We start from the raw sequence: 19253 nt of genomic DNA, 5'->3' as shown, positions 1-19253 counted from the left end.
GGAGCTACCCGCTGATCGTTATGTAGGTTTGGGAAAAGCCTCAAAGTCTTGTGAGACTCTCAAACTGGACATTAAAAATGAGTAGAGACTGAAAATGTGTGAAGGAAACAGAAATGTGATCTGTTGAAGCTTCAGCGCAGCTGACAGAAGTGAATGACACGAAGTCTGCGACAGACAGTCCTCGTGTCCGGCAATCTGTCGCTCTGAAATCTGATTTAAAGTCTCAGAAAGTTTCAATTAGCAGGATCATTCATTAGAGAAGAAAAGAAGGATTTTTTAATCAAATACTTGAGAACAGCCAGAGCAAAGTACAAAGAGTGCATTCAAAGCCTTTTGTGTCAACAACTAAAGAGGAGATCAGCTGACGTGACCTGTATGGAGGATCTCTTCTGCCCAAATACCTCACTGTGGTAAAGCTGGCTGGTTTCGGTTCTTTAGTCACTTACTTTTTGGACTCACACAGTCCATGGTAAGCTTTGAGCGCCTCCTCTTTGTCCACAGGCTCTTTGCTGTTGTTCACCACAGGAGTAGAATCAGTTTCCTGCTCAGACACAGAAAGAGCATGTCACATCACCAAACAACAGCTCACTGACCTCATTTTAATATCACTCTAACACACAGACAGTTGACACATGAACACGATAAATTCATATACATCCTCAGCCCTCTGACTCATCCACTGCACTGCAGACTGTGCGTTCATCTGAAAGCAGTGGCAGCAGGTGAAAGACTTCATCAAGAAAAATGTCTAAAGCAGAATCCAGCCCGTTGCTGCAGCCTCGTGGGAAGTGTTCTCTCACATTTTCAATCACTGAGCCAACTGTTACTGAGCCTAATGATCGGTAATATTATAACATAACCTCTCTTCATAAATAAAAGTCTTAAAATCCCCCCTTTGAGCTGAAACTCCATTTTCTGTTGGAATCGGGCTGGACAGCGCTTCCCATCGAACCTTGAGGCCGCAAAGCCTGTTTATACTCATGTCTGTATGTGGAAGTAGGTCGAACAGTGGCAGTGAGTACACTGCTGTGCAATATGAGTTAAATATCAAATGATTCAATATTGCATCACTTTGCAGTGACCGCATTACTTTTGAACAAGGAGGAAATAAGCAGATTTCCACCTCTGTGAAGCTGAAAATCCTCTTCTATTACTACCTAAGGGCAAACCACAAGGTTTGTCTTTGTTGTAATAGTAATAATAAAGATAATGATAGTTTCCTTTAAAAGAACCTTCTGTCACAAAAATCGTATTCTTTGACAAGAGATGACCGTGTATGAGAGCTGTAATCACAAACAGAAACACCACAGAAAGAAATTGTCTTGGCTGCCTTTTAAAATGCTTAAACTGACCTCGCAGCCAAAGCTTATTTCACTTTTCTAGACATGCAGACACGCTGCCAACACAAAGCTGAGCTTCTACACTGATAATGTGTTTTACCAGAGAGAACACGTGAAGCTTTGCTCCACCTATAGTGTGTGGGGTAGCATGATGAATAACAAATACAAATCTGGCCTCCTCATAAGGATTAGAACTTTGTTAATGCGATACCGTTGTGTTCAGGCTCAGGATATTCTCGTTCTTCTCCTGCAGCTGGGCCGCGCTCACGATCTGCGTCCTGAGGATGAGGACTTCCTCCTTGCGAGCATCCAACTCCTCATTGGCTGATTTAAGCTGGCTCAGCAGCAGGTTGTAGCTGTCCTGTAGCTCATTGGATGAGCTGTTCTGTGAGGCTCGCTCAGCGACCGTCTTCCTCAGCTCATTCAAGTCGTTCTTCAGTTTCTTGTTCTCTGATTCCAGCTCTTGCCTCTGCAGAGACACAAAGTTCACCGTTTAAGTTTTAGATGTTGATTTGTTACACACTAGCTTCATCTGAAAGGACAGAGAAGAAGTCCTGATGCCATGAAATGGTTTCAGTTTTGTACCTTGAGATTATTGTAGGCCAGATCAGCCGTCTCCTGCTCAGAAGTGGAGGGCCTTGACTGAGAGCCCTAAAATGAAGGAAGCACAAAGAAAAATATCAGAACCTGATTCATTTCCTGCAGATAAAAACTCAGAGGAAACAGCCGAGCCCCTCTGATAAATCCTTGCTCAGTCACCTTTCGCTTGGCCAGCTCCTCCATCTTCTCCACTGTGAGCTGCAGTTTCTTCCTCTCCTGCTCCAGCTCTCGGACTCTCTTCTGCAGCTTCATGAATAGACTAATATCCATAGCGGCCTTGTCTATCCCCATCTCCTGCAGACCAGCATGATCAGAGCTAGCATTTAACACACATCTCTGAACACTGAATCATCCAATTGTACTCTTCATGAAGTGACTCAGATTTAAAACCAATGTTTTTCTTTCATTCAGATCACATCAGCTTAAAAGAATAACTGGATATCCTGCAGCAACACGTTTGAACAAACTTGCATGCACTTCTGGAGAATCTATAATCACACTTCACCCACATCATTACTGATTTAAATCCTGTTAGTTAAACGTCACTGTGTTGAACGCCCTCTATTTTTCCTTCTCTGGCTCTTTACTTGTGTGATCTGATGCCTGCTCTGTGCAGACAAAGTACAAACTGACTCACATCCACCAGCTGAATGGAGTCCTCGGTGTCTCCAATCTCTGAGGTGGAGACAGACGGGTAATTAGAGTCCGACTCCAGGCTGCTCTGATTGGACGGATTCCTCGTGTGGCCAGGCTGGAACTGCAGGATGACAGGAGGAAGAAAGTCACCACAGATGTACTAAAGTCGCTGATATAAAAGGCGAAAATATAGACTGAAGGTCTAGGAAGAAAAACTAGAATAAACCATAAACTTTTAGAAAACTTCAGAAGTTCTCAGATATAAAAATTCTGAGAACATCTGAGTTCAGATGCTGTGACGATTGTGTCGTAGAGCTGTAGGTTTTTAAGTCTGTTTCAACTCTAACCTTTCCCGATGCCTTCATCCTTCTGGTACTAACAGTTTTCTTACTGATAAGATCAGACTGCAAAGGACACCTTGATTCGTTTATCCACTACATCTGTGCAGGGATCAACCTTACAGTGTTCTCATTGCAATTTAACACTTTTACTTAACAAAATATTTTTTCTTTTCATAATGGTGTTATTAGAGTGTTCTCATGAAGCCTTTAGGTCCCAGGATATTTTTCTGAATGAAACAAAAACTGAATATGATCAGTTAGATCTCCACAGATGTGAGCACCGAACTGAACAACATCCAGCTCTCTGCTTCAAACACACTCGGAAGAACTGTGAAATATCAGCCTTTTTTTGTTTGAAAGAAAGAAAAAGATATTTTCACTTCTCCTAATTCAGAACTCTAAACCAGAGAATGACTAAAGGACTGCACCATGACCTGGAGTTCATTGTTGCCCTCCAAATATAAACGTCAGTGTGTGAGTGTGTTTGTGATGACGTCTCTCTGAGGTCAGGAGGTCACCTTGTTGAGCGACATCTCCTCCTTCAGGTTGTCATATCTCTGCTCCAGCCTGGAGAACTCTTTGAGGAGGTTCTGGTAGCGCTCCCTCTCCTTATCCAGCTCCGACTGCAGAGACACACTGCTCACTTCCTCTGAAACACACACACATCCATCAATGAACGGCAGCTTTCAGTGAGTAAAGCTGTAAACTCTTCACAGCCTGCTTCACTTCAAAAGAAGCTAAAAAAAAGTTCCCAAACATGAAGGTGCTAAATTCACGTCGATGATAAAGCTCTGAACTGTAACTGAATGTTCTAATTGTGCTTGCTTTAAGTTCTATAAATGCTCCATAAGAAGATGCACTTAAACACTTTCCATTTAAAACCAGGAAGGAAAAGTCCATCACCAGGACACAGCAGGTCCATCACGAGAACACGCTGAGCTGTAGAGCTTCCTGTGGTTTCAGCAGTAATCGCTCCACTTGGATAAAAACAAACAAAACTAAATAACTAAGTAAATAAATTTGATGCGTCTCCAGTCTGGTTTGTTTTTCCTGCACTGCTCGCTGCCACCAGGCTGAAAGAACTCATTTAGTGAAAGTACGAATGGAAATAAACTGTGAAGACTGTCTGATTGAAGTGTGTGTGTGTGTGTGTGTGTGTGTGTGTGTGTGTGTGTGTGTGTGTGTGTGTGTGTGTGTCCGTCCGTGTGTGTGTGTGTAATTATACATCTTTGTGAGGACCAAAAATTTGACTGTTACTATACTTGTCGTGTCGGGCATTTTTGAGACTCAAAATGTGGTTTTAGTCTCAGGGTTACAGTTAAGTTTAGGCTAACCATAACCTGGGTTAGTCATTCATTTTTTGATGGTTAGGGAAAGAATTTTTGTCAATTAGATGTCCTCACTAAGACTTACAAGGCAAGTTGTGTGTGTTATAGTCATCTTTTAGTCTCTGAAACTTTTCGATTTTATTCTGCTTCCAGTCAGACTTTCTGACTGAATTCACCTTCGTTCCTACTTCCTGTTTCCATTGGCCACTGAGAAGCAAGCCTGCAGGAAGGCATCAATAAATCATTGTTCTCAGCTTAAAGACAGTCACAGAGGAAAAGTGACTCACTCGGTCTGACTCGTGTTTCCTGTTGCAGACAGAGAGACTCTTGTGTGAGTGTGTCGCTTGCACACATCTTAATCCAGGTGTGTTTTCCAGGTAACCTACCTTCTGTGCTCTTTGAGTGCTGCAGGATGCGTCGGTTCATTTCCTCCTTCTCACTCTTCAGCAGGGAGTTTTCTCTCTCCAGCTCATCCACCCTCTGAAACACACACACACACACACACACACACACACACACACACACACGTCGCTGTGTGCCGGTTTTACAACAGTAACACTGAATCAGTTTAAACACCTCTGATGAGTCAAAGCTGGAACAGCGAGCACACTGAAATCCCACCGAGGAAACTTTTCTGCAGTGAATACTTTTACTTTTAATACTCGAAGTAATATTTTCTGATCATATTCATATAATTTGACTTTCACTGCAGGACATTTTCTTGATGAGAGTATTTTTACTGTGCAGTATGAGCACTTTTACTGCAGCAAAGCCTCTGAATTCAAAATCCTGCTCCTCACATACAAGGTCTTAAATAATCAGACCCCATCTTATCTTAATGGCCTTGTAGTACCATATCACCCTATTAGAGCACTTCGCTCTCGCTCTGCAGGCCTACTTGTTGTTCCTAGAGTATTTAAAAGTAGAATGGGAGGGAGAGCCTTCAGTTTTCAGGCCCCTCTTCTGTGGAACCAGCTTCAAGTTTGGATTCAGGAGACAGACACTATCTCTACTTTCAAGATTAGGCTTAAAACTTTCCTTTTTGCTAAAGCATATAGTTAGGGCTGGACCAGGTGACCCTGAATCCTCCCTTAGTTATGCTGCAATAGACGTAGGCTGCCGGGGGATTCCCACGATGCATTGAGTTTTTCCTTTCCAGTCACCTTTCTCACTCACTCCGTGTTAATAGACCTCTCTGCACTGAATCATATCTGTTATTAACCTCTGTCTCTCTTCCACAGCATGTCTTTATCCTGTCTTCCTTCTCTCACCCCAACCGGTCGCAGCAGATGGCCGCCCCTCCCTGAGCCTGGTTCTGCCGGAGGTTTCTTCCTGTTAAAAGGGAGTTTTCCCTTCCCACTGTTGCCAAAGTGCTTGCTCATAGGGGGTCATATGATTGTTGGGTTTTTCTCTGTATCTATGAAGCGCCTTGAGGCGACTTATGTTGTGATTTGGCGCTATATAAATAAAACTGAATTGAATTGCATTGAAAATAGCCTGACAGGACGTGTGCTGTGTCTGTCGGTCTATCTCCCTCGCCCACCTGTGTGAGGTCCATCTTCTCGTTGATATGCTCCTCCTCCATCTTGTTCCTCAGGGCATGCGCCTCCTCCAGCTCCTTCCTCAAGTGCTCCAGCTCTTCCTCCAGCGACCTCACCTGGCCTCCGTCCTCCTGCTCACTGCGCAGCAGCTCCAGCTGCTTCTGCAGCTTGTTCACTTCTGAGCCCAGCGAGGTGTTTACCGTCTGTAGCTGCTCGTTCTGAGTGCGGAGCTCTTTGGACTGAAGCAGGTGAAGCAGCAGTGAGGTTATCATGTACATCACAGCCTTTGTTACAAAGTAATGTGCACTGGTCCAATACTTCATCATAACTCATATTTATTGTTGCTAATCAACGACTTAGACCTGGATCGTTATATCCTATTCATCAACATGTTCGCTGCACACAGGAGCTCACACGTGATGATTATTAAAGGATTATAGTAGAAAAAGAAAAATAATTGTATTTAACAGACTTTTCTCCTGTGTGCTGATTTTAGATTAAATTATTTAATAAGCTCTTTACCCAAAATAACTTCACTGGAATCATGTGAATCTACTTCTGCTCATCTTTTTGCATAGTTTTAAAACATGATTCAGAGCATCTGACATTAGTCCGCATGACTGTTCACAGACAAAAAAAATAAAAGTAAAAAGCATTTTAAAGCAGTATCACTGCACAGGAGAGGACATGAGTGGAAACATTATGTTCGAGTTGTTTGGAGAAACGCTGTCTGTGTGTAGTCACGTAAACATAACGTCACAGATCGACTCTGATCTATAGGTTTAATTAAACAGGTGCAGTTTGTGAACTTGCACCTACACTTGCTTGTCACTAGGGGGAGATGTGGTGTACTCTGATATACTGTCCACTGAAGACACTTAACAGATCTTAGAGGAAGCTGGTGTTGGGTGGGACAGTTCAAAGTCTTATAAAAACACACTTTTGTATCATCAATACACATTTCTGTTTATCTACCATCTCTTCACTCCGACGACCTAAACTAAAATGACCTTTATGCACCCCATGTTCACATTATTACAGAAGCAGCGTGGACACCAACTCCTGAAGCTGCTGCTCAGCTAAACCTTTAGAAGACTGAATATTATCAAATAGGACGACCTCCATTTTAATACAACTCGGCATGTTTTATTGTGTGTAATTAACAGACTAGCTTCAGAATAAAAACACGCTTGGTGGCGTACCTGGTCGTCCATTTTCCTCTGCAGCTGAACGATCTTGTTCTCCATGCCCGTGTTGAGCTTCTTCAGGTGCTCGGCAGAGCGAGCTTCGATCTTCAGCTGCTTCAGCTGCCGTTTGGCGTGCATGCGCCTGAAGGCGCACTGGATGGTGATGGCGGCGTTGCGTGCTCGTCTAAACTGCTTCCTCTGCATCCAGCCGCGTACATTCTTCTGGATGATCATCGCCTTGTGATGCAGCAGGAACTGTAGAAGCAGATGTAGGAGATGGTTGGAGGACTAACAGCACGCACAGACACACAAATCCACTCACTCAGAGCGTCCGCCTGACCACATTCTTAGTTAGCGTATTGTCTGTCTTGTCTTAATGTTGGTTTAAAATGGAGCACTGTAACAAAAAATAATTTCCCCCAGGGATCAATAAAGTATTCTGATTCTGATTCCTCCTCTAACTTTGTTTCCAGTTTAATGAGACATCAAAAACTGAGCCGCTTCTTCCCAAAGAATCGGCTTTAAGACTCGAAGTTCATACAGAGTAAAGAACGGGACAGAAAGTCCAACGATTACATAACAAACACAGAAATTTATGAACACATGTCCCAGCTCCATTCAGGGGTTTCCTGTAAAGAGGAACTTCTCTTTCATCCACAGCTGCTTCATGAGGCACTTAAAAGCTGCATGTTTAACACTTAACATCCATGTTTGTAAGAGCAGATTTTCATATTTCTGCTCACGGCTTCATGAAAACTTCAGTAAAGTTAGACTCAGTGTTTAATGAAGCTGTTTTGATTTTATGCAGATTTCTGTCTCTGTGCTTGTTTATTTGCTTTTTTTTTTTAACACTGCAGTTTTGTCGCTGCTAACACCGAGCAGTGATGGCGGCTGTACCTCTTGGTAAATCCTGCGGGTGAACATCCCTTTGGCGTACGCCTGGATGGTGACCACTGCGCGTCTCACTCTCAGAAACTCGCGTCTCTCTCTCACCATGCGGCACTGCTTCTGACAGATGATGGCCGCTCGTGTCTGACGCAGGAAGTCAGCGTACCTGCAGGACGAACATTCATTAACATCACTACATGATTCGCTGCAATGTGACCTTAAACATGGCGGCGGTGAAGTTTCAATTTCTGATTGGCTGACACAAAGAACTTGAAAATAAAGAAGCATGGATTAATTTGATCTTTACACAGTAAATTAAAACCGTTTAATTCTGGATGATCATTAATTATATCGGCTGATTGAAGTTTAGCTCATTTTCTAGCCTCTTCACTGAATCACTCACAGAGTTCCTGGTGTGGGCTCACCTGCGGGCCATGTATCCTCGGCCGTATCTCTGCAGAGTGACGGCCATCTTGCGGATCTTGCGGTATCGGATCCTCTGCAACCAGCCTCGAACCGTCTTCTGGATCTTGATGCAGGCCGAGCGGAACCTGTCAGTCCGGAGCTTCTCCAAGTACGCAACCTGACCCGCTCGGAAGAAGATCTTTGTCTTTCCAAACTGGAACATGTCAGGCTCCTGAAAGACGGATTTAAACGAGGGTGAGGCCGATTAAAGTAATTACCAAATAAATAAATGTGTGAGACATGTGGAAGCACACACGAAAGAATCCCTCTACATGAAATGCAGACAAGTTTAATGACATTTTCGTTAAAGTTGACCTAAAAATTTGGTGTGCAAAATGTGAATAAAAGCTTTACAAAGAACAAATTATCAAGCGTTGAAACAGAAAGTTTGTTATATTTAAACTTACAGGCTCATTTTTATTTAGGTAGAAGTAATGTGTTTCCCACCTTGATCAGCGTCTCCAGCAGGTTTTTACACACCAGCTTCTTGTCTGCTGTCGTCATGTCTGATTTCTTCATCAGGACTCGATACCTGTTGAAGAAATCTGGGTACGTCCACCTGGAGGAGCGACACACGACACATGCGGGCATCAGTTCTGTGAACTGTGATTTCACTTCACGTCGTGTTGGTTAAACTGTCAAAAACAAGAGTTCTGTTTCTCGTTCGCATGACTGGTTATTAGATTTCAGATCATTATGGCGGCACAGACTTCTCCTCAGGCCTCGAGGAAATGGAGCAGACAGACAAGCAGAGAGCTGCTGGATTTTCCTACCGCTCTGACCATGAAACTTAAACCAGGTGAGGGGTCACATGATTGAATGACAGCTGAGCTGGACTCACCTGGACGGATACCCGGCCGCGCTGATCCGGATCGTCTCCAGGACTCCACAGGCTCTGAGTTGCTGCACCGCTCGCCGCGAGTCAAACCTGCAAAACAAGAAACGCGTCAACCCCCCCAAAACAGAACGATTTTAAGTCCCGCAGCCCAAACTCTTCCTCTCACCTCATCCTCTTCATCGGGACGGCAGCAGAGTCAGCTCACAGCAGACTGAGTGAGTTGGTCAGCTGAGAGCCGAGTGGGAGTCAGACATGTGACTGAGGCGCTTTATTTAATTTCCCCGCGCTGACACAGAGCGGTTTGTGCTGAGCAGCATCAGCAGACACAAACACGATGACAGCTGACAACTGAACTTAGCTGAAAATGTTCACAGAAATGTGATTGTTTTCAGAAAAATAATAATAACACGGCTGTTTGTAGTCGGTCTGAATCCTAAAAATGAATCCTGTCATTACTCAAATATAAACCAACATCGGCACAGTGCACAGAAGAACCTATTTTAAGATTAAGTGGAGAGGATTAACAGACTGCTACTACTTCTTCATCATCTACTATTACTACTACTTCTAGTAACAATAATAAGAATCTTTTGATGTAAACTATGCAGCATTAAGTTTGCGAATTAATTTGAACTGATGGACATCTTTTAAGTAAATTTGCATGTTTATTGTGAGGCACACGTGTTGTTCCTGGTGTGTTTGTGACTTGTAGGAAAACGTGCTTTAGGGGGAATCCCTTTGGTGTAAATATTCTGCGGCGCTGCTCGCTGTGACGGCCGTTAGTGAAACATTTATTTTTGAAGTGAGCTGTTGTGGAAGAATGCGGCTCGCTGCGTTTGGAGAGAGAGGAGCGGTTTGGCTACTGGTTTGGTTCAGGCTGTTTTTTGGGTTTGTTTTTTTTTGCTTGAATAAATAAGAATTTAGTTGGAAGTGGATCCTGTTTGAGCAGGTCGATGTTCTCACGCCCATGCAGAACCTGTTCGTCATGACCTCTGTGATATCAGACCTGCTCGTCCTGTTGGGCTGCGCCACAATGAACTCGTCAGCATTTTGAACTGACTCAGCGTGTACAACCTCAGATCACCTCCTTTGATTCAAATAGAAAACGAGACGAGCTGACTCACGAGAAGGCCTCTTTGAAGTCGTTGGGTTTGATGCAGCGCACGTAGTGAGGAGTCGTAGCATTCAGGGTGTCCATGAGCAGATGCAGAGACGTCCGGAACTAAAAACACAGAAATGTGTGAGAACAGCAGCAGGAAGCACCACAATGCTCCTGAAAGTCCTGCAGAGCTCACCTGATGCCCCACCGTCTTCCTGTGCTCTTTGTTCGGAGCTTTGGGAACCGTCTTCAGCGCTCGGACATTCACTCTGGCAGACTTTGCAGGGGTCACGTCGTCTTTGTCACTAAACAGGTCGGCGACGAGCTGAAACTGAGGGGAAGAAAAAAAAAGAAAAAGAAAAGGAGGTCAAAGAAATGTGACATGCATAATCTTAAGATTCAGGTTCACCAGTTCATCAGAAACAAGCAAATTGAATTCCTGCTACACTAACAAACCCAGATAAAGGTCAAATAAACCAGCAGGAAGGACAAAATGATCATTTGTCATCACAAATTACAAAAATGTGCAAAATGTGCAGCTTAAACAGATGACGCGGAGCTGGAGTCTCTGATCTCACAGGAAGAAAGTCCTGGTTCTGGTTCGTACCTGGCTGGCCTTCAGGATGTTGATCTGCTCCTCGTAGACGGTGTCTCTGTTCTTTTCCAGGAAGCCATCACACTGATACTCCACCTGCAGAGAGGGCAAGCTGAGCGTCAACCATCAGATGAAGATAAGCAGATGGACTCAGACTGTAAACTCACAAACAAACGCAAAACGCATATCTAGATATTTCATAGTGATCATGATCAAGGCTTTATTTAGTCATTCTAAGCTTGACTGTAAGTGTGAAAGGAGACCTGCCCAGGGTGTATGCTGTCATGTATTTTAAAATACACCCTATTAGCCAAAAGGACCTTAATACGATTTCTCCAATTCTAGATCTGTCCAAGTGATGTAAATATGAAACTTTTCAATGTTTTTATAATGTGATAAACAGCTGGACCACAGCCTGAGGAGACTGTTTAAGGAATCCGCGTTCCTGTGAAGTGAAACCCTGAGGACATGAGAAGGACTCTTTTTAATACCCTCTGCAGGGGGTGAATGTCCTCGGCTTTAATCTGTCAGTGGAGACAACTCTGCCTTCAGATGATCACTTTCATTCATTTCCGCCCCCAGACTCTGGAAACTTTAAAGCTGACCTATTCTGCTTATTTTCAGCTCTGTTTTTCACTCTCGCTGACATCCTGTGAAGTTCTGTAAAACCAGTAAAAAGATCGGGTTTCCTCTGAGAGTACAGTGTTTGGATACTCAAACTCTGAACCTCATCAAACAGCTGGTGGAGGAGTCCTTGGCTCACCTTATCAGCGAAGTGTATGATAATGAAGGAGATGTTGGACATGCGAGGTTTCTGGAAGTGAGCGCTGCTGGAGTGCTTATTGTAGAGCTTCTGGGCCCAGTTCTGATCCGTCCCCTTTGGCACCTGAAACACAAACAGATTACACAACAGCTCATGGAGGAGATCTATTCAGGCTACCTGAGCGCTGAATTACACATTTACTTCCTCCTCCAGTACTGTCCCACATTATCATCATAACTTCAAAGACAGAGAGAGGATGAATAAATCATCAGCTCTGATCTGAGAGATTTACACCAGATAAACACACAGATAAGCACCAGAGAGGTGCAAGAAAGTGCAGCACTCAGCAGAGTTTCCGACACTCAGTCTAAACACGGCAGCAGCTCGGGAAAACTGGAGCAGACATGAACCCCATTTCATCACAGCCCTAAGAGTTAGGGCCCGAGGATCATCAAACTCTAAATATTACAGGAAAGTTCTCCATCTTACATTTTCCACACAACCCATTAAAAAGGACAAAGTGTTTGCAAGCGCTCAAAAAAATAAGGCAAGAATAAGATTATAAGCAGATGTCTCACGTCTGTGGAAAAACGTTGTTTTTATGAGTGATGAGCTCAAACTTTCAATCTAAACAAAGCATATTTGATACATGAAACTAAGTTTCCGATTCCAGGACACGAAAATGAAGCCAGCATTGACGCCAAAAACCGCACATCCTCCAGTGTCCACTGGAGGCTCCAAAAGTGAACAGAAATCAACAGTTTTGATCGCTACGACTTATTTTTTAATAATAATAATAATAATCAAAATAATAATAATAATAATAATAATAGATTGCATTTATATAACTTTTTTTCGAGACACTCAAAGCGCTTTACAATGCCACTATTCATTTACTCTCACATTCACACACTGGTGGAGGCAAACCACAGTTGTAGCCACAGCTGCCCTGGGGCAGACTGACAGAAGCGAGGCTGCCATTTCACACCATTGGCCCCTCTGGCCATCACCAGTAGCTGGTAGGTGAAGTGTCTTGCCCAAGGACACAACGACCGAGACTGTCCGAGCCGGGGCTCGAACCGGCAACCTTCAGATTACAAGGCGAACTGCAAACTCTTGAGTCACGATTGCCCTTTTTCTCCTTCATAACAACTTTACAGGGAAATGGATGGGTGGAAATGGTTGGTTCATTTATAACTCACCTGTTTAAAGTTTGCACTATTAAACGCTGTCTGTAGTCGTTAGCTGTCTGTTATTCTTCACCTCAGCTAAATAGTCTCTGAACTGGACCTCTGGATTGTTTTTGTGCTGTTGGAGAGTTTTTGAAGAAGTTTGAACTCTTTATCGCTCTAGCACAAATGGTAACAGAGTTACGGTGACTTAAAGAGCCTGTATAAAACAGGCCAGCTACCAGGTGACGGTTTAAAAATAATTATCGGATCATTAATATGTAAGGAAGTCTGAAATTTAGTTCATGTGAGCGTAGCTCTAGGATTTCATTATTTACCGGCATTTGTGGATGCAACAACCAAGCTAGCAAGCTAGCTAGCATTAGCTTATAACTTAACATTTCCTTCTGGCTCCAAAAACCCGTTAATAGTGCCTTAATCCCCACGAGGTATCGAAACGGCATGTTTCACAAAAGTGCTTAGACAGTGTAAAATGCTGGATGGATAAACATTTTCTCAGCTTAATGAAGAAAATACTGAAATTCTTGTTTGTGCTCCGGAAAAGCATACAGCTCTAATACTGGACCCCTGATCTTGGTCCATTAGCCTTTTATGCCAAGTCTTCCATCAGGAATCCTCAGGGTAAATTTTGACTCTGGTTTTACTTCAGATGGTCACGTTCAGTCATTCATGTTTTTATCACTTAGTACTACTACTACCACTACAATATGTCCTAAGTAGTATTATCTCACAAGCAAAACTGGAAACTGTTATTCATGCTTTTGTTTTTTCAAGGTTGGATTACTTTAACTCATTATTCACCTGCTTAAACAAAGCATCACTGGAACATCTGCAGACTGTACAGAACACTGCTGCCAGACTTCTGACCAAACCACCAAAGTTTTGTCACGTCACACTGCTACTCGTCCAGCTCCAAAGTACGCATCAAGATCTTGGTTCTCACTTATAGGCCTCTGAATGGTCAAGCACCAGCATACATCAAATAACTTTTACACCTGTATGTCTGTATGTATGTATGACTCTGGAAGGCTCTCCCCTTTAGTTTGAGTCTGCAGACTCTATTGAGCTTGCTAAAAAGCAAAGCAAAAAACTCATCTTTTTAAAATGGTTACTTTTTTTTGTTCAGCATCCAAAGACAACTTTGAAGGTTTTCCTTGATTCCATCCTTTAGTAGAGTCAACACAGCAGTTTTGCGTTCTTTTTGTGTTATAGTTTTATTGGTTTTGGAGAAAAGAACTTTAATGTCAAAATCACAAAAATATAATGTGTGTGACAGTCAGTCTTACTTTACACTCCTCGTCCAGCAGGTCCAGGATGCCGAGCCGAGCCTCGATCAGGTCGATACACGGCTGGTTATCAGCAAAATCGATCAGAGTCCAGGGGATCTGCTCCTTCATGTACTCCTCCTGCTCCAGCTTGAACACATGCTGAGGGCGTAGGAGGATAACAGTTTGAATCAGTGAAATCCTGAGAGATGTGGCAATTTACATTAAAGTTCATCAGAAAACTCACAGAGTTGAACTGCTGCTGGAGTTTCTCGTTGGCATAGTTGATGCAGAACTGCTCAAAGCTGTTCACCTCAAACGTCTCAAACCTGATGAAAAACCACAGACACCTTCTTATCCAGGTCAACAAAACAAACAACAGCAGGTGAAGCAGGTGGTTAGACGCAGGGCTTCGTACCCATAGATGTCAAGGACTCCGATGAAGGAGTGCTGCTTGGTGGACGTCTGCAGAGAAAGGTTAATGTGCTCTACGATCCAGTCGAACATGCGGGCGTAGATGTGCTTGGCGAGGGCGTCGCGGGCGTTGGTCGCCTGCTTGGTGGACATGGTCTTCACGTACGTCTCGGAGGTGGTGGCAAGCTTCCTGTGGCAGAGCCAGTGCTCCATCTGCTGCAGCTCCACACCCAGCAGGTTGCAGAAGTGCTGCAGGTGGACGTCCTTCCTCTGAAACACGAACAGAGTCAAAGTCAGAGCGTCGATAAAAGCTGAGAAGAGACTGAAAGAAAGGCCGTAGATGTACCGCAATGTGGCAGGACTCCCCGTCTCGGTCCGAGCAGATCTCGACGTTCCCAAGATGAAGGATGGACGCAATGACTTTAAAGATGCTGTTCTGACTGCTCTCCTTTATACCTGTAGATCAAAAACATGACTGAAGTGTCTGTTTATGGGAGTCACAGGAGGGCCAGCAGGTCTCTGTTAACGCTTCGCTGCATCTGAAACCAGCACATGGTGAAAGCTCGACCATCAGCGTCACACTACAACTGATCCAGAGTCTGAGTTCTTACTACGAGCATGGAGACGAAGAGCAGTTTTAAATTTAAAATCCTTTTACTTGTTTTTAATAGCAGAAAATGGTCTCATTGTCATGCATGCATCCCACATCTTAATGTTAAGATGAACCACCAAACATGGTGTTCGGGACAGACTCGTGACTCTTACCCAGCAGCGTGAAGGCCTCTCTGGTCTTCTTAAAATCTTCGGCGTCATTCACGCCCTCGATGAAAATGTTTTCGCCTAGAGACGTGTACGTGAAATCCTCTGCACTGGCTGAGGGAGGAGAGAAAGAACCGATCATGAGACGAAAGTGAATATTTACAGGCAGAATAAATACTGACTGAACTTCCACAGCAGTGAGCTGAATCCTGGTAACATGAAGAAGCAGGAAAAGACTTCAACCTTAACTCTAAATAAATTTTTTTGTTCAGAGATGAAAAATGATCATTTTTAGACCAATAATCCTCAAACGATTTGACCCTGAGGCCGACTTAAAGAAGCGCAACTTTAGACTAATACTTTATCCCATTTAATAATAATCGTCCAACCTAAACACAGCTCCCAAACTTTTGACTCACTGAGGGCGAGGTCTTTGAACTCCGGTAAGCTGGCAGAGGCGCAGAGCTGGTAGAAGATGTGATAATTCCTCTCGTCCTCAGCCTGAGAAAGAAACAAACTCTTTACACAGATGAACCAATCAGGTTCAACCAAACATCCTGAGCGAGTCTGTGAGACTGACCTGAAACACGACGCGGGACTTTTCCAGCAGGTAGGTGCGCATGTTGGCACTGATGATGTGGTAATGTCTGTTAAAACCGATCTGGATGTACTTTCCAAAGCGGCTGCTGTTGTCATTGCGAGTGGTTTTTGCATTTCCAATCGCCTGATGGAAAAAGAGACAATATCATCCATGTTCTTTAAAACTGTGCAGCAGCTCCTGCTGCTGCATGGATGCAGATTTATTTCATGTGAAACAAGTCGCTGTTCTCCCCTCCGCAGCCAACTCCGGACTGCCTACAGCACGCTCCATCGAAGTTTTTGAGGTACAAAGTAGATTTTTCTCTACTTCTATTCTCTGGTGTACACCTGCTCAGTACTAAACCTCCAGGATATCGTTAAAAAAAAATACATTTATAAAAAAAAAAAAAAAAAAATTCTAGCAGGGGTCCAGAGATGCACACCAAGTCAAGGGAAATGGGCCAATTCACACAATTTTTTAAATCCACGATTCTCTGACTACAAAGTGTTTGGAAGGAGGTTTATTTAACCTGCAATTTGGCAATGGATATAAAAAGAAAATTAAAGTGCTGTTGGCATCGTAATATAATATGAAACAAGGCTCCGCCCACTCACCTCCATAATGGGACTGGACGCCAGAACTTTGTCCTCCACGTTGGTGTCGCTGGCTGAGCCGCCCACCGTGGCAAAGAACCGCATGGCGTACTTTGCAGAAACCGTCTTCCCTGCTCCGGATTCTCCGCTCACGATGATCGACTGATTCTTCTCATCTCTGACAAACACCACAGATGAAGAAAATGAACCACACCACCTCTATGGTCACAATGCAGGACTTTAATTCGTTCTACTAAAGTTAGCAGATGCTTGGCCCTGAGAGAACGATGAAGACTAACAACAATAACAATATTAACTGATGTAAATACTAAATTATTCACTTTTCCATTTGTTTATCAAAATATTTGGATTACAGTCTTTAACTTGTTTGCAAAATGCAACGATTTTAAGGTTTTTAGGCTTTTTTTTTTCTTCCTTTTTTGTTAAAATATTTAAACTTCTTTTTAAAAATTTCAGACTTGTCTTTATAAATATTAAAATTATTTCAATTATTGTAGTTAATGAATTTTAATTTCCAAAATATAAATCTAAAAATGATTAATTTCCTTTTTCTAAATATGCCATCAAAGCACAAATATATGTCTAAATACATAAATCTCACATTTAAAAATGTGAATCTATAACTTTATGTACATAGATATGAATCCTTCAGGTGTTTTCCAAGAATCACAACAAATAATTTTTATTGTGCAAACTGGACAAACACTGAAAACACAGTTAACTGAGACTGTTGGGAAGAAATATTAGAGGATTCAAACAAGTTTAACCATAAACCCCAATCTGATTTTCATTTTGTACAATAAATTATATTTGTGATAATACATCCACTTACATTAGATAACATGAATATTATCCAATGTTTCTGATGAGAACCTCTCAAGCAGCTCATATGAGTTCTCCTGAAACTGCTCCAAGTCACAAAAATACTGGAAGTAAATTATAAAATGAAATTATCTGCATCCTTTACTTGTGCTCTTAGTTTGAAGGTTATGTAACAAAGAAGAAACTGTCCCTCTCTCAGACGGTTGTTAAAGTATTGTGAGTATGCCGCTTCCTTAAAATGAATAAATAATTCATTGAGATTCAGCTGAGAGTAGAATCGGCTAAGATGTTTCACAGCAGCTCTGGAAACACTCTGCAGATGCGAGTTTCACATGGATGCGAGTTTCACATGGATGCGAGTTCCACATGGATGCGAGTTCCACATGGATGCGAGTTCCACATGGATGCGAGTTTCACATGGATGCGAGTTTCACATGGATGCGAGTTTTTCATGGTGTTTCACCATCTCTGCGATAAACTCAGCAGATACAAGTAGTTTAAAGAGAGCGTTTCCTCCCACGTATCTCGCCACGCTAACCAGCTGCTTCGCACACGCTGCTGAGCAGAGGCGTGACTGTAATTAGACTCCATCACAGAGAAAGTGGGAGTTTTTCCTCAGCTCTGTAATCATCGTGCTCCTCCAGCATCAAACCGCAAATGTCACAGAATAGGACGCACTCGTGCCGACGACCAATAAGAACCCACAGTCTCACCTGGCCATCTGCTTGTAGGCCTCTTCGGCCACAGCAAATATGTGAGGGTCCATGTCGCCCATGTTCTGCCCGCTGTACGCATTGATCACCTCCTCACCATAAATCTGCAGCTGCTCGTACGGGTTGATCGCCACCAGCACGATCCCTAAAGAACACACGACATAATGTTAAATGAACAAGAATAATCACACAGTGAGTAAAAATATGAACAAAGTGTTGATCTATAAAAGGCAAATAATAAATACATGAAACTGAAAAAAAAACAACTCCTTAATTAATAAAAAAAAAATAATGAAATACTAATATTACATATATATACGTATATGTGTATATACACATATATACACACACACACACACACACACACACACACACACACACACACACATAAAAACTATGAAGTTAGTCAACAGATAATGACAATAATTTTTAATGACAATTCAATAAAATTTATAAATATTCGAATAAACAGACAAACTAAGCGTGAAGGTAAAAAACATTGAAGAAATGAAAGAAATTATGTGATATTAAATGTAGGTAAAAGGAGAAAATAGGAGATATACAAAAGTAATAATAAAATAGTGAAATGGAATAAATAAACATCTAGTAACACAAATAAATATTTCTATGATATTTCTAATAATCCTGCACTAAGTGAACCACAGGAAGTGCTGACTGACCACAGTACGTGTAGATGGCGTTGGACTCAAGGAATCGCACTCGCAGGTTGTGCAGCACGGCGGGTTCGTGCAGGTAGCTGAGCGCCGTGAGGTCATTCTCCCCCACCAGGATGTCAGGGTTACGCAGGAAAGGAAGAGGGTTACTCTTCGGTCCCACGGGGTACTCCAGAGGCTGAAACGGGATCAATACGCCATCAAGACACAATCAATACGTCGTCACACAGACTCAGATTGTCCCACAGACACTGAAGCCTGACAGAGGAGGTATCCTTTAAGTCCTGACTCCCTCAGACCCTGCAGGCTCTCCTGTTACAGATGTGTCACCGACACACAGCAGGACAAACATCAACATCTGGACAGAAACCAGAAACTTCGCCTCTGCCTTCAACCATCAAACACTTCATGATGTGACATCAGAACATGAGGTAAAAACGACGTTGATGGAAATTTTAAAAAGTACTTCTGAAAGAAAAACACGACTCTTTTAATCGGATTTAAGAAACAAATTTAAGATTTAGTGCGATTTTTAAAACACACACCTAAAGAGGAACTCAGTGGAGAGATGCAGCAGACTTGATGAATGCACCTGTGTGCT

At 42.8% G+C, this 19253-nt stretch overlaps 1 protein-coding gene across 1 annotated transcript in view; it reads right to left on the bottom strand.

Moving 5' to 3' along the window:
- Positions 1–19253, bottom strand: part of myo5b (myosin VB) — a 53893-nt gene that overhangs the window by 10720 nt on the left and 23920 nt on the right. Inside the window, exons 3-29 of the mRNA XM_085462968.1 lie at positions 18659–18830; positions 17979–18123; positions 16444–16600; positions 15830–15973; positions 15669–15750; positions 15256–15363; positions 14837–14946; positions 14495–14760; positions 14324–14405; positions 14098–14238; positions 11622–11744; positions 10871–10954; positions 10460–10594; positions 10289–10386; positions 9168–9254; positions 8774–8885; positions 8287–8498; positions 7871–8027; positions 6989–7228; positions 5789–6025; positions 4632–4725; positions 3436–3566; positions 2578–2697; positions 2100–2234; positions 1926–1991; positions 1552–1809; positions 447–541 (exon numbers count right to left, since the gene is read on the bottom strand). Coding sequence (XP_085319094.1) covers positions 447–541; positions 1552–1809; positions 1926–1991; positions 2100–2234; positions 2578–2697; positions 3436–3566; positions 4632–4725; positions 5789–6025; positions 6989–7228; positions 7871–8027; positions 8287–8498; positions 8774–8885; positions 9168–9254; positions 10289–10386; positions 10460–10594; positions 10871–10954; positions 11622–11744; positions 14098–14238; positions 14324–14405; positions 14495–14760; positions 14837–14946; positions 15256–15363; positions 15669–15750; positions 15830–15973; positions 16444–16600; positions 17979–18123; positions 18659–18830 — 3791 coding nt within the window. The remainder of the gene's footprint in view (positions 1–446; positions 542–1551; positions 1810–1925; positions 1992–2099; positions 2235–2577; positions 2698–3435; positions 3567–4631; positions 4726–5788; positions 6026–6988; positions 7229–7870; positions 8028–8286; positions 8499–8773; positions 8886–9167; positions 9255–10288; positions 10387–10459; positions 10595–10870; positions 10955–11621; positions 11745–14097; positions 14239–14323; positions 14406–14494; positions 14761–14836; positions 14947–15255; positions 15364–15668; positions 15751–15829; positions 15974–16443; positions 16601–17978; positions 18124–18658; positions 18831–19253) is intronic.

The sequence above is a fragment of the Copadichromis virginalis genome, linkage group LG7 (genome assembly GCF_057382275.1).
Source record: "Copadichromis virginalis isolate Kocher_CV1m ecotype Utaka linkage group LG7, C_Virginalis_male_GT1.1, whole genome shotgun sequence".
NCBI classification, from domain to species: Eukaryota; Metazoa; Chordata; class Actinopteri; order Cichliformes; family Cichlidae; genus Copadichromis; species Copadichromis virginalis.
The sequence above is the reverse complement of the archived record's forward strand: the minus strand, read 5'-3'. Positions and strand labels throughout refer to the sequence as shown.